Here is an 11,844-nt window from a genome sequence, read left to right as displayed (position 1 = left end):
ACCACATATGTCTTCATAACTCAAAGCCAAATGCATTGGAAGAGAAGCGATTGCAAGATAAGCAAATTGCCATTTAACAAGAAAAAGAAAACCACGTCGATACTTCAGACTTCTTGGGAATGCTTGACTTTCACCTTGTTCGTAGTCCCAGTTTTCTTGAGCAATTCAGGTGCAATGTGAGGCAGAACGCCGCCCTCTACGATCACAACGTCTTTGAGTAAATGATTTAGCCTTGTTATAAGAGGGAGAGAACGAGTCAACAGAGTGAATATGGCAATATGTTCCAAGTGGCACATACTCGTCGTCGTTGCGAACTGCTAGCTGGAGATGACAAGGAGTGATTCTCACTTTACTGACGTCTCTACAGGCGTTCCCTGCGAGCTCTACCATCTCAGCAACCAGATATTCCAAGACGGATGCAGTGTAGACTATGTGAATATTTGTGAAGGAGGTTGCGGAATAGTTCGTGCTGGAACGCACCTGCGGATCCAAAGGAAACGCGGGGTTTTTCAGTAGCGACCTTCAGACGTCTATGGATTCGCGTCACAGGGAACTGTAGTCCTGCCCGCTTGGTTTTGTTGCCCGTCGGTTTTACAGTTGGTTGGTCTACGATGCTCAACGTCACCTTTCCCTTCCTTCAGATCGAAAGTAATGTGAGTTCGCGTTTCTAAGCAGAGAGCGATGGAGGATAGGCCGCAAGACACGTACCCCCTCCCTTGGGACGCAGAATGCTGTGTGGAAGAGCGCGATCCTGGTTTTGAAGGCTATGTGAAAGGAACATTATCAGTCGCCACGACAAACAAAAAGATGCTAGGATGACCACCATCTTGGAGGCAAACAGAGTGATTGGGGTTGTGGTTTGAGAGTCAGACTTGGAGTTTTCAACCTTTTCAGGCCAGATAGCAGATCTGGATGCCCAGCAGATGTCCTAAAATGGCATTCACTTCTGACAATTCACAGATACAGATTCCCAGATCTTGCTGAGTCCGAGCGAAGCCGTGAAATGACTCGAGCTACTTACAGGCTAGCATATTGATGGTGATCAGTCGAGTCAGACCCTTCCAGAAATTGGAGTCGATGGTAGCAGACCGCCCAAGCGCCAGCTCGATGAATCGATGACCGAAGAACGTTGTTTTTGCGGAGACTAGCACACGACGCTGCCAAAGTGGGAGATCGGATTGGCGCGTCAGGGACTGCCGATCGGCATTATTTGGCCGAGCGATCGCGTGATGGACGCGATGAAACGTGACCTGTTGTTTTTTCTTCTTCAATTCTTTCCAAACTCGAAACGCGAGGCCAACACGAGGCCCAGTACAACGCCTGAATAACTTCATTCGACCCTTCATCGCCATCCATCTCCGAAGTGCAGCTGCGCATTAATATAAAGCACAAACTTTCTCTCGTTGTTGTCTGAGGGCCTTTGCTTTTCTTTCCTTCCCTCCTTACTCGAACTCAACCTCATTTTATTGGATCCCGATGGCTGCTACTCCAACTAGACCTCCCTTAGCACCGCCTATGGGTACACCCACGCCCGGACTATCTCAGAGCTCGAACTCCCCGAATGCCGACCAAGTGCGTCCCACTTTCCTCGACCTGGTCGAACACGCAGAGTTTATGTATCTCGATCTCAATTACTGACTCGCGTTGTCTTCTCTTGTTTTCAGATCGTGGTACTCTACGTCGTATGGTTCTTTCTCCAAGTTCTTACCCATAAGTCGTCCTGAAGAAATGCGAACGTCCAGATTATTGCCATGGCTGTGGTCATTTTTGGGTTTTGGAACGTTCCGGGAGTGCGGCACGTCATCAATCCTTTCAAGTTGTTCACCATAGGAGCACACGAGATGTTTCATATAATAGCAGTGCGTCGCATTTGTCGCCTACATCGTGTAAAATTCTCACCTTCACCGAATGTAGGCCATACTTTCGGGAGGTCGAATATTGCGGGTATCGATTGATCCACATATGGGTGGGTCAACTATCGTAGAGGGAGGTCGACCTCCCATCATATTATGCTCTGGATATCTTGGCTCTACGCTTCTCGGCGCTTTATTCGTCCTCGCAGGATGGGACACCCTTGTGGCAAAAGTGATGAGCTTCGTGCTTGGGGTTGGGCTCATTATGCCACTACGTTTAGTGCGGGATAAATTGTACGTCCTCGGGTAGCCCTCTGTTCAACATACGACTGAATTGTGTCATAGAACAATTGTCTTGACGATACTGTACGAAGCCCTCTTGATTGGGTTCTGGTTCATCGATCACGGGTATGTGTTAGTCCCGAACATAACGGCAATATTCTCAGAAGCATTGCATGGTGATTCAGGTCTGCCTTGCGGTGGTACTGCCTGTTTGTCGGCGTAATGAAGTACGTTTTCTCGGCTTCTTCGTATGCGGTCATGGTTTCTGACGTTCATCTAAATAGCATCCTGTTTGCAGTCTGTTGGTCCCACTTCCATTACTGTATTCGTTTCAAGAAAAAAGAAGCTGACGTGCAAAACGTCACAGGGGATGTAGCAGACGACCGTTTCTTCCACAAAACCAACGATTCTGACGCGACGCAATTCGCTATTCTTTATCCTTCCATTGGGCCGCACAGTGCGCTTTTTGGCTGCACCCTGTGGAAACCATTACTTATCAACTAAATATGTGCAGTATGGGCAGCCATATGGATACTGTTTGAATTGGGAGTTCTTGCCGGATTCTCCGTTCTGGGTATACTGGTATTCAAGGTGAACACGCTCGTTTTTCCTGCTACGCAGTCCAACATTGAAAACGTGAATGTCATTCAGCGAACGTCCGACGAGATGTATGCAGAGGCGGGTGAGTCTATCTCTGACGCTTTTATTATTTGGTGCATAATGCCTCATGCCTTCTGGCCGCAACAGCCAGGTTTCTGCCGACATGAACACTTTTTTCGAATTTCACGCAACTCGTATTTCAGGAGATGTACTTTATGTATCATTTAGATCTTCCGGGTGCAGTATATACGATTTCTCATTACAAAAAGACGTCAGTAACTTTAAGTAAATCAAGAACTAGAACACCAAGACGACTTGTACACTAAAGTACATGTTACCGTTGTCAACTTGCATTCGCTTTTGATCCAGCACGGGGCGCATTTGTAACGTTTATTGTTGATTGGGAAACGTATAGTATAGCCCGTTCCGTGTCCTAGATTCTGGGATAGAAGGGCGTAAGGAAGTAGCTGGCCAGAAGCCAGCGTTAAAATTGAGTGAAGGTCGGGCTTCAAACCGTTATCATGGTTCATGCTGATTAGATTATCAACGGCATATAGGCACCATTTCGTATTCTCATCCGACTGCTTCAGCTGCTCATTATGGGCAGTCTCATCACTCTGGCAACGTGCGTTTATCTCTGATTACTTGAATAAAACTCATCGACTGCCTCATTCTTTTTCGTAGATGGTCTGTCCAGAATATCGATCACTTGACTTAGCCTCACCAACCTTTCCATCTCTTCCCTAATAGCTCCTTGAATCAATGGGCCCTCGACTTTGAAGTACTTGTATTATTGACGAAAATTGTCTTTTCCTCAACTCTGGTCAGGGAAACCTCGAGCGAATATTGACAAGTATTGCTATCGCAAAGAGCAGGGGTGCAACATTGAGAGTAGGGCCGGAACTAGAAATTACGTGCGTGGTATTCATGGCCTATAAATTCCGATTGAGGGCGTTGAACGTGTAATTCAGCGGATATGGATGCCTTGATCACTTTCTGGAAGGTAATTCACCGTATACTAGACAAACGTTCGATCGCCCGATTCAACTTAATTTCAAGGCGACACTGTCAAACATTCATGGGAAGTCCTGGCCAAAATACTGGCATCGGAGGAGGCAAAGGATATTGTTTGCGACATTGGAATGTAGGCAAGGTACATTCTTATAAGAGGAACTGTTTTCACCGGCATCAGGCCTGTCGTTCACAAGGACGTCATCTACAATTGTCGAGTTATCATTTATAACAAGAAGATCCTCCTTATCCGCCCCAAGATGTGGCTAGCCAATGATGGGAATTATCGAGAACTGCGATTTTTCACCCCTTGGACGAGGTATCGACAATGGCAGGATCATAAACTTCCCAAGATCATTCAAGCTCTCACAGGACAGGTCAGTCTTCAGCGATCTTATAGTGGTCATACGTTTTATGCGGAGATTCGGATACCAGGACAAAGTACCTTTTGGCGACGCAGTGATCAGTACTCAAGATACATGTATCGGCGTTGAAATGTGTGAAGAAATGTTCACTCCTGCGAGGTAAGCCAAACGCTTACGCTGTAAAATTCCTGATCCTAATAAGTCGCAGTCCTCATATTGATATGGGTTTGGATGGCGTTGAAATCTTCACGAATTCTAGTGGTAGTCACCACGAACTTCGCAAACTGCATACCCGAGTCGATCTTATCAAGGGGGCGACAAAACAGGTAACCTGTGTTGACCTTTATAAACCCACATTATTCTTCAATGACTTCTGCAGCACGGAGGAGTCTACTTGTACTCCAACCAGCAAGGCTGCGATGGAGACCGCCTGTATTACGACGGATGTGCTATGATCGTGGTCAACGGAGAGGTCGTCGCTCAAGGATCTCAATTTTCTCTGAACGACGTGGAAGTACTTACTGCCACAATTGATATCGAAGACGTGCGATCTTATCGTCTGAGGCATAGTCGTAACATGCAAGCAGCACAAGCAGAATCCTATCATCGAATCGAAGTAGATTCTGATCTCTCGGAAAAGGTACCACTAGAAGAAGACGTGTCAAGATACCGGGCAACGGAAGCTCAGCAAGTCAGATATCACATTCCAGAAGAAGAGATCGCGTCTGTACAACCTACTAGGGATCCCTTTCATGACACTGATTTTTTGTCTCGCGTAGTCTCGGTCCGGCTTGTTGGCTATGGGACTATCTTAGACGTTCACGAACACAAGGCTATTTCTTGCCCTTGAGTGGCGGAATAGATAGCTGCGCTACTGCCACGATTGTCTATTCGATGTGCCGATTGGTAGTCGAAGCGGTAGAGGGGGGTAATTCACAAGTTATCGCCGACGCGAGGCGAATCGTTGGAGAACCAGAGGGTTCTGATTATGTTCCTTCAGACCCCAAAGAGTTCTGTGGCAGGATTTTCCACACCTGTTACATGGGGACGGAGAATTCCAGCGACGAGACGCGCCAACGAGCCAAGCAACTTGCTCAGGACATCGGGAGGTGGGCAATCTTCAGAGTCCCTCGAACTGTAGAGCTTTAATGTGGATATTCCAGCTACCATATTGACCTCAATATGGACACCTTGGTTTCTGCTGTTGTCAGCCTGTTTGGATTCGTTACTGGACGTACACCTCAGTTTCGTTCCCAAGGAGGCTCAAATGCCGAGAACCTCGCGCTACAGAACATCCAGGTAGAACCTTTGTACAGTGTCTCACGTCCCAGTCTGAGCTGCTCTGTTAGGCCAGACTCAGAATGGTCATATCCTACCTCTTCGCCCAGTTATTGCCCTGGGTGCGTGAGCGAGCCGGCGGGTTGCTTGTTCTAGGAAGTGCCAATGTAGATGAGAGGTAGAGTCCAATGACCTTCATGGTTTGACCACATTGCTAACAGCATTCCAGTCTTCGCGGGTATCTTACCAAATACGATTGCTCCTCAGGTATCCTTACTGTCTTCTCTTGCCTACGTGCGTTCAGCTCACATCTTGCCAATATAGCCGATATAAACCCCATCGGAGGAATAAGTAAAACGGACCTCAAGAAGTTTATTGCATATGCTAGGGACGCTTTTAATTTGGAGATACTGGATAAGTAAGGATACACTTCAGGTCTATCTATCACCGACTCACTTGACTTGCCTTCTAGGTTCTTGAACGCGGTTCCAACTGCAGAACTAGAACCTATCACGGAAACTTACGTCCAATCAGACGAGGTAAATTTCTGTTAATTTACAAGCTTCGTAACAACGTTCAATGGACGACCAGGCCGATATGGGCATGACTTACGACGAGCTATCCGTGTTTGGACGGTTGCGTAAGGTCGCAAAATGTGGACCCTACAGTATGTATATCAGGCTCACCAAGGAGTGGGGGGCTTTCTTGTCGCCGGCACAGGTAAATCCGGTCATTGCTCAACAGTAACATGGGAACCTGACCGCCGTATGTCCTAGATTGCTGAGAAGGTTAAGCTATTCTTCTTTGAGCACGCGAGGAATCGCCATAAGATGACTACGCTGACTCCCGCCTATCATGCCGAGTCGTATAGCCCTGACGATAACAGTATGTTCTATCGATATTACGATCCAACATGTGAAACTCAATTCGCCCGTAGGATTCGATATGCGTCCCTTCCTCTACCCTTCCCGCTTCCCATGGCAGTTCAAGAAGATTGACGAAGAAGCGGCCCGACTTGAGGAGCTTTCCAGGACTGACAAAGGAAAAGAACAGTAGTAATGGCAGCCAACGAAAAAGTTACAATCTATTGGTGTGGCAGAATATATATAACTGTACAATACACGTGTAAGCCAGGCATGGAAAGGTGTAAAGGAATATAAACCATCAAAACTTATGTCCGCAAGAATCTGGATAATGGGTTAGGTATTGTCACTTTGCTCATGATCGTCGGTTCAGGAGCTACACAGAAATGTGAGAAATCAGCATTAGGGAGAAACAAAAAAGATACGTACGATCCGTTAAGTTCTCTTCTTTCACTTTGCGCTTAATACTATCCATGACTTCACTCACCGCTGAACGATCCAAGTCACCTCGAGACTTCATCAAACCCTCGACAAACGCAATATTCGGCCCGTGAACTTTCGCAAAAGACCAAAAGGATAGGAACACGATGTCTTTGGATGCTTCAAGCATCCCAAGTATCATTTCAAGAACCTCGAAACGGGCTTCGACTTCCGCAGCTGGTTTCAGACTGCTGAATAATTTGAACATATCGCCAACGTCTTTCCTTATTTGATCTGTGGCAGCAGGGATTCTCAGCTTCGGCGCATTGGCCAATGCGTTCAGATAGACTCGGAGGAACTCGTCGATGAGATCCTCAATAAGATCCTCGACAAGCGAAGGATTGAGGTAAATCTGGTAATCATTCGTAACATAGTCCCGCATCGTCTCCACGACCTGGCCCATGACGCCGTCGTACCATTGAGCCTGGAATAGATTCTTAGTGGCGGGTTTGACGTCGTTAAAAATGACTTTAATCATGGTCTGTGTGCACTTCTTCGCAACGTCCAGATACCCGTCAATAGCGTCATTGAGATGTTGGCTTATAGGAACGCGGTACTTTTCGGAGACGAGGGGTTCCAAACGAGCCAACAAAGCCTCCGCATATTCTGCGGACTTGTGCTGGTCATTTGCGAGTGTTATCAAGTAATCCGGAAGCCCTGGGGGAGCTTCTTCGGGTTTCTCGATATATTTCTTGTACTCCAAGTCAACCTGCTTGACCCACTGTTCGTGCATCCCACGCATGACACGTTGTGTTTCGCCCACCACTCTAGCGAGGATAGCGCCCTGACCGCTCTCCATAGCCAAGTCAACTTGCTGGTTGACCATCTGGAACATGATGGGTGCCCCTCCTTGCGATACATATAAACCATCCGCGTCGACTTCTGGGGAATCCTTCCGCGTAGAAAATTCTTCGAGTTCGGTCTTCATGAGATTGGCAGACCATTCGTCTAGTTTCCTGACGATGACCTGAAGGTAATCTTCGATAAGTGATTGTTCCTTCCCGTCCAGCAGAGGAGGCTCGAGCAGTTCTGGGGGAACGTTGAGTTCCTTCATATCCTTCTTGTACTGCTTGAGCCACTCGAAGAGAACGAGAAGTACATTGGCCCCCGGCTCTGAAGCTACCAACTGCTTGATGGTCGAATTCAGTGCCCTATGGTATTCACGGATGTAGTGGGAGTAAATTTCGTATCCGGGAGGAAAGCATGAAACGACCTCATTTTCGATTCGGATGATGTCCTGATAAATCCATCCCAAATTATTGAGAAATTCGGTTGGGTTTCCTTCGTCACGCTTATATGCTGCTTCAAATTCGTCTTTGATAGAATCGGTAATGGCGCGCACGATTTTGGATCGGTAGTGCTTGATGACACGGGCATTAGCAGCCATCGACTTGAATCTAGAGGCTGCATCCAGTTTGGCGGCTTTCTTTACAAGTCGGATTGCGATAGCCTTGAGATTATAATCGTTTACGTCAATGTTTGGATATTGGCTGGTGGTGAAGATGGCTCACCTTCTCGTCCTCTCTGCCTTCCGTTTCTGCTATCTTTATCAGCTTCACGACCACGTCTCGGTTGCCCTCCCTAACGATGTTTAGGATATTGCGGGCGAGAGCAATGATATATTGATCAAAAGCTTCAATCACTGTGTTCAACCGTTCAAACCAACGTATTAAGGTTTCTCTCGAAGAAGGTGAAGCTTTTTTCGCCTGGTGCATGGTTTGATTTCGGAATGCTTCGAGTTGATTCAGAATGTAATGTATGACAAGAAGATTCGGCGCTGGGCCGAGGATATCGCGACTGTCCTCCTCTAGCATGTCTTCGAGCATGTTTAATTTGGAGTTCATTTCGAGCAGGTTGTTCACCATTTCTTCAGTTTGTTCGAAATTTCGATGTACGACCGACACCTATAACACCATTAATTTGGCGGATATCGTTGGGGAGGGATGTACGGACCCTACTGATCTGGTCGAATGTAGCGACCATGTTCTGAGGGTCATTAAATTCGTTTTCCATGAGAACCATTTCATCTCTGATGCTTTGCACGTTGGTCCTTGTGCTCAGCAGTTTCCTCAAGCCTTCCCTCGTCGCCTGTAATTGCTCCTTGACTCCATTTTTCAGCCTAGCGTCAATGGAAGCCTTTTCTTTCTCGAGCTTCTTTTTGTAAGCTGCAACCTTGACGAGATCGTCCGGAGCCTGCAAGTATTCTCCGATAGCCTGAGCTGCCGAGACTGCAGAAGCCATGAGAAGTCAGGACAAGAGCAGGATTGCGGGCTGTGTCGCACATGCAGGTGCAGGTGTTTAAATTGGTATTGTTATGCCGGGAATGGAGATGTGCGTGGATCTGAGCTTCCTGAAGAACAATAACGAGCCCAATGTGCTGCGCGAAGGTCGAGTAGACTTGGAGCGGGATGGAATGTGGAAGCAGGGACGCAGGCGCCCCGAAAATATTACCCATAAGTTTCTGTGCTATCTTGAGGTTTAGTCTCATTTTTCGCCCAGCCAGGCATACAAAATTAATAGATATAAAACATATTGTGAACAGCCTCCATGTAGAGCAAGCACGCCAATTGATGTGCATGTCTGATCTGTCTACATGCACTGGCTACCGACCAGCCCGAGAGTTGCTCGATTTCGGATCGATCGGCGTGTCGGCCATATTATTCCTATTTCTGTGTCCACCCGGGATTGGGACGCCGAGGGCACATGCCTTCCTTTTTGAACTTCATCATCATCTACACCACGCCTCCCCGTCGTTTGTCTTTCCACTGTTCAGCTACTATTTAAACAAATCTCTTTTTTTCCATAATGGCATCCTCTGTCTTTTACAAGTTCAATTCTCGGAAGGACGAGTCCAGAGTGACATTCGATGGCACAGGTATATCTGTGTTTGACCTCAAACGTGATATCATTCTAGCCAATAATTTGGGTAAGGCCAACGACTTTGATTTGGTTTTATTCGACAACAATACGAAAGAGGGTACGTCGGTGAGACGAGTCTTGTATATGATCTCACTATTCACAGAGTACAAGGATGACTCAACAGTCATTCCTCGGTCGTCATTTGTTATCGTTAAGCGAGTTCCAGCTATAAGAACTGGAAGAGGGAAGGCTTCTCTGTATTTGGCTGGTGCGACGAATATGGTCCCCATCTCAGAACCGGTGCAGCGCAGTTTTGGGACCATCTACAAGGGCGCAATGTCGAAACGTTTTGACGGAAAAGAAGAACAGAAGCCCTCCTCGGTGCGTGAACTACACGGCACCTTGGTTTCATTGATTAGAATTGCATCTCATCCAGGCAACGTCGACGCCGCTAAAATCAAACGTTGCAGGAGAAGACGAGGCAGCCGCCATGGCAGCCATGTTCCAGGCTCAAACCGCCAACTGGGCGGAGACACAAGAGAAGATGTCACAGTTGGTGTTACCCCGCAGTGGGCTTGTCTTTGTAGTAGCTCACTCTCTAATGATTACCTCTTTCTCGTTGCGGTGTCTAGCGCGACACGTATCTACAATAACACCCGTGGAACTGGATTTGCTCGTGGGGGCAAACCCCATACTCCTCATCAACCCTATCAACCTGAACGACCTCTTCCTGCCAGTTATGTTTGTTATCGTTGCGGTCAAAAAGGTTCGCCTCGAGGGCGGTTCCCGTTAAACTTTCTACACACTGACACTTCACATCCCTAAGGTCATTGGATTAAAGATTGCCCAACTAACAACGACCGTGACTACGACAACAAACCCAGAATCAAGCGAACGACAGGTATTCCTCGAAGCATGCTCAAAGCCGTTGAGAATCCCATTGGAGGCGAGTTAACACAGGGTGTGATGGTCACACCAGAGGGAGGTTATGTCGTCGCGCAACCGGACTCGTGCGTGATGCTCCAGACTATCCCAAATCATTGGCTGAACACAACGTGACAGAGTCTCCTGGCAAAAACGGGTGTCACGTTCAAAGGGTTTGACTGCTGCTGAAATTCGGGATCGACCACCCTCAGATCCCACTCTCACATGTCCTGTTGACAGTAAACTCTTTCGTGATGCTGTCAAAACCCCATGTTGTGGAACCCTTTACTGCGAGGACTGTATTCAGACTCATCTATTGGAACGAGACTTCATCTGTCTCAACTGTGCTAAAAAGATACCTTCTCTCGACAAATTGATCGTGGACAAGGCGACACGGACGAAAGTGAACGAGTACATAGAAAGTGCCGTGGAAGATAGCAAGGGAGAAGTTTTTGTCGAGGACCAGTCGAGATTTGGAGGACAGGTATAGTCTTTTTCGGTTCCTTACCGTGGTACAAAACCATTCACACAAACCACAATCCAGTCAGAGGACACGATCAACCTCGAAGGCGATTTCTACGACGAAACGGGAATGAACATGGACATGCAACAAATGATTGTGGATAGCATACCCCAACTGCAGGCACAAATTTCCCAAATCTCCGTGATGTTACAAAATCCCTCCCTTCCCGCTCAGGTTCGGCAGCAGACCGAAATGCAGTATCAGCAGCTCAAATTGCAGCTTCAACAAGCCCAGGCCATGTCAGCTGCCCTCGCTGCGGCTGTTTCATTCCAGCAGCAGCAACAGCAACAGCAGCAACAACAGGTGCAGCAAGCACAAAATACAGGTGGAATGGGGTATGGTATGCAACAAGGATGGACAAATCCATTTCCGAACCAACAGCCAGCAGGACAGGACTCGGCTTATCAGCGGTTACCACTCAATAATCGGAGAAGAAACGTCAAACGTGAAAGGCCCTCAGATTTTCTTGAGATTGGTGGAGAAAGCGATGCCAAGGTTCCAAGGTATTGGGAATGAAGCAGGATCCGCTTTATTGTAGAGTAACTACATATAGTAACGACGTCTACCTGCTACATAACGGCCCCCAAGATCTTTATCACCAAAGTGGGAACGGTTTACAGGGCCCTGTAAAACTGATTTTTTTTACAATGAGACAAGGCAACGATAGTCTAGCGATATGTATATTTCGTGCTATAAGCCCGACGGGGCTGCTCTTGACATAAACATAAAGCATACATAGTAGCATAAAGAGAAACACCGCATAACCTGCCTCTTAAGAAATTGTCCTCGGGTATTGTAAGAGTCCA

The 11,844-nt window shown here is 47.2% G+C and overlaps 5 protein-coding genes across 8 annotated transcripts; 3 read left to right on the top strand and 2 right to left on the bottom strand.

The window, feature by feature from the left end:
* Window positions 1-32: 32 nt before the first annotated feature.
* On the bottom strand, window positions 33-1,169 carry E1B28_007325 (uncharacterized protein). Its single transcript, XM_043152051.1, has 6 exons — window positions 1,022-1,169; window positions 824-946; window positions 709-764; window positions 481-635; window positions 299-428; window positions 33-231 (listed from the first exon to the last, which is right to left on the bottom strand). The coding sequence occupies exons 2-6, from the start codon at window positions 824-826 to the stop codon at window positions 105-107; spliced, it is 471 nt and encodes a 156-aa protein (XP_043010136.1). The 5' UTR covers window positions 827-946; window positions 1,022-1,169; the 3' UTR covers window positions 33-104.
* Window positions 1,170-1,252: 83 nt separating this feature from the next.
* On the top strand, window positions 1,253-3,105 carry E1B28_007324 (uncharacterized protein). Of its 3 annotated transcripts, XM_043152048.1 has the most exons (11): window positions 1,253-1,572; window positions 1,665-1,682; window positions 1,743-1,859; window positions 1,915-2,147; window positions 2,199-2,261; window positions 2,321-2,362; window positions 2,420-2,436; window positions 2,503-2,592; window positions 2,650-2,726; window positions 2,787-2,817; window positions 2,883-3,105. In XM_043152048.1, the coding sequence occupies exons 1-11, from the start codon at window positions 1,477-1,479 to the stop codon at window positions 2,900-2,902; spliced, it is 804 nt and encodes a 267-aa protein (XP_043010133.1). In that variant the 5' UTR covers window positions 1,253-1,476; the 3' UTR covers window positions 2,903-3,105. The 3 variants fall into 3 exon arrangements, with proteins under 3 accessions (XP_043010133.1, XP_043010134.1, XP_043010135.1); XM_043152049.1 differs by having other exon boundaries at window positions 2,503-2,726; XM_043152050.1 differs by having other exon boundaries at window positions 1,253-1,859.
* A 229-nt stretch (window positions 3,106-3,334) lies between these two features.
* Window positions 3,335-6,445, top strand: QNS1 (glutamine-dependent NAD(+) synthetase; the record flags this gene model as incomplete). The annotated part of the gene is made up of 18 exons (XM_043152047.1): window positions 3,335-3,360; window positions 3,486-3,516; window positions 3,564-3,649; window positions 3,707-3,738; window positions 3,795-3,879; window positions 3,928-4,123; window positions 4,182-4,270; window positions 4,320-4,437; window positions 4,491-4,834; window positions 4,891-5,220; window positions 5,275-5,410; window positions 5,461-5,567; window positions 5,619-5,656; window positions 5,714-5,807; window positions 5,862-5,928; window positions 5,981-6,109; window positions 6,166-6,274; window positions 6,327-6,445. 18 exons carry the CDS (start codon window positions 3,335-3,337, stop codon window positions 6,443-6,445), a joined length of 2,136 nt encoding a protein of 711 aa, XP_043010132.1.
* A 52-nt stretch (window positions 6,446-6,497) lies between these two features.
* Window positions 6,498-9,190, bottom strand: E1B28_007322 (uncharacterized protein). Its single transcript, XM_043152046.1, has 4 exons — window positions 8,686-9,190; window positions 8,244-8,636; window positions 6,682-8,182; window positions 6,498-6,628 (listed from the first exon to the last, which is right to left on the bottom strand). Exons 1-4 carry the CDS (start codon window positions 8,971-8,973, stop codon window positions 6,561-6,563), a joined length of 2,250 nt encoding a protein of 749 aa, XP_043010131.1. The 5' UTR covers window positions 8,974-9,190; the 3' UTR covers window positions 6,498-6,560.
* A 244-nt stretch (window positions 9,191-9,434) lies between these two features.
* Window positions 9,435-11,684, top strand: E1B28_007321 (uncharacterized protein). Of its 2 annotated transcripts, none has more exons than XM_043152045.1 (7): window positions 9,435-9,709; window positions 9,763-9,972; window positions 10,028-10,143; window positions 10,224-10,357; window positions 10,418-10,601; window positions 10,654-10,999; window positions 11,060-11,684. In XM_043152045.1, the coding sequence occupies exons 2-7, from the start codon at window positions 9,871-9,873 to the stop codon at window positions 11,552-11,554; spliced, it is 1,377 nt and encodes a 458-aa protein (XP_043010130.1). In that variant the 5' UTR covers window positions 9,435-9,709; window positions 9,763-9,870; the 3' UTR covers window positions 11,555-11,684. The 2 variants fall into 2 exon arrangements, with proteins under 2 accessions (XP_043010130.1, XP_043010129.1); XM_043152044.1 differs by having other exon boundaries at window positions 9,755-9,972.
* Window positions 11,685-11,844: the final 160 nt, after the last annotated feature.

The sequence above is a fragment of the Marasmius oreades genome, chromosome 4, assembly GCF_018924745.1.
Source record: "Marasmius oreades isolate 03SP1 chromosome 4, whole genome shotgun sequence".
Lineage (NCBI taxonomy): Eukaryota > Fungi > Basidiomycota > Agaricomycetes > Agaricales > Marasmiaceae > Marasmius > Marasmius oreades.
Note: the sequence above shows the minus strand (reverse complement) of the source record. Positions and strands in the feature narration are given on the sequence as shown.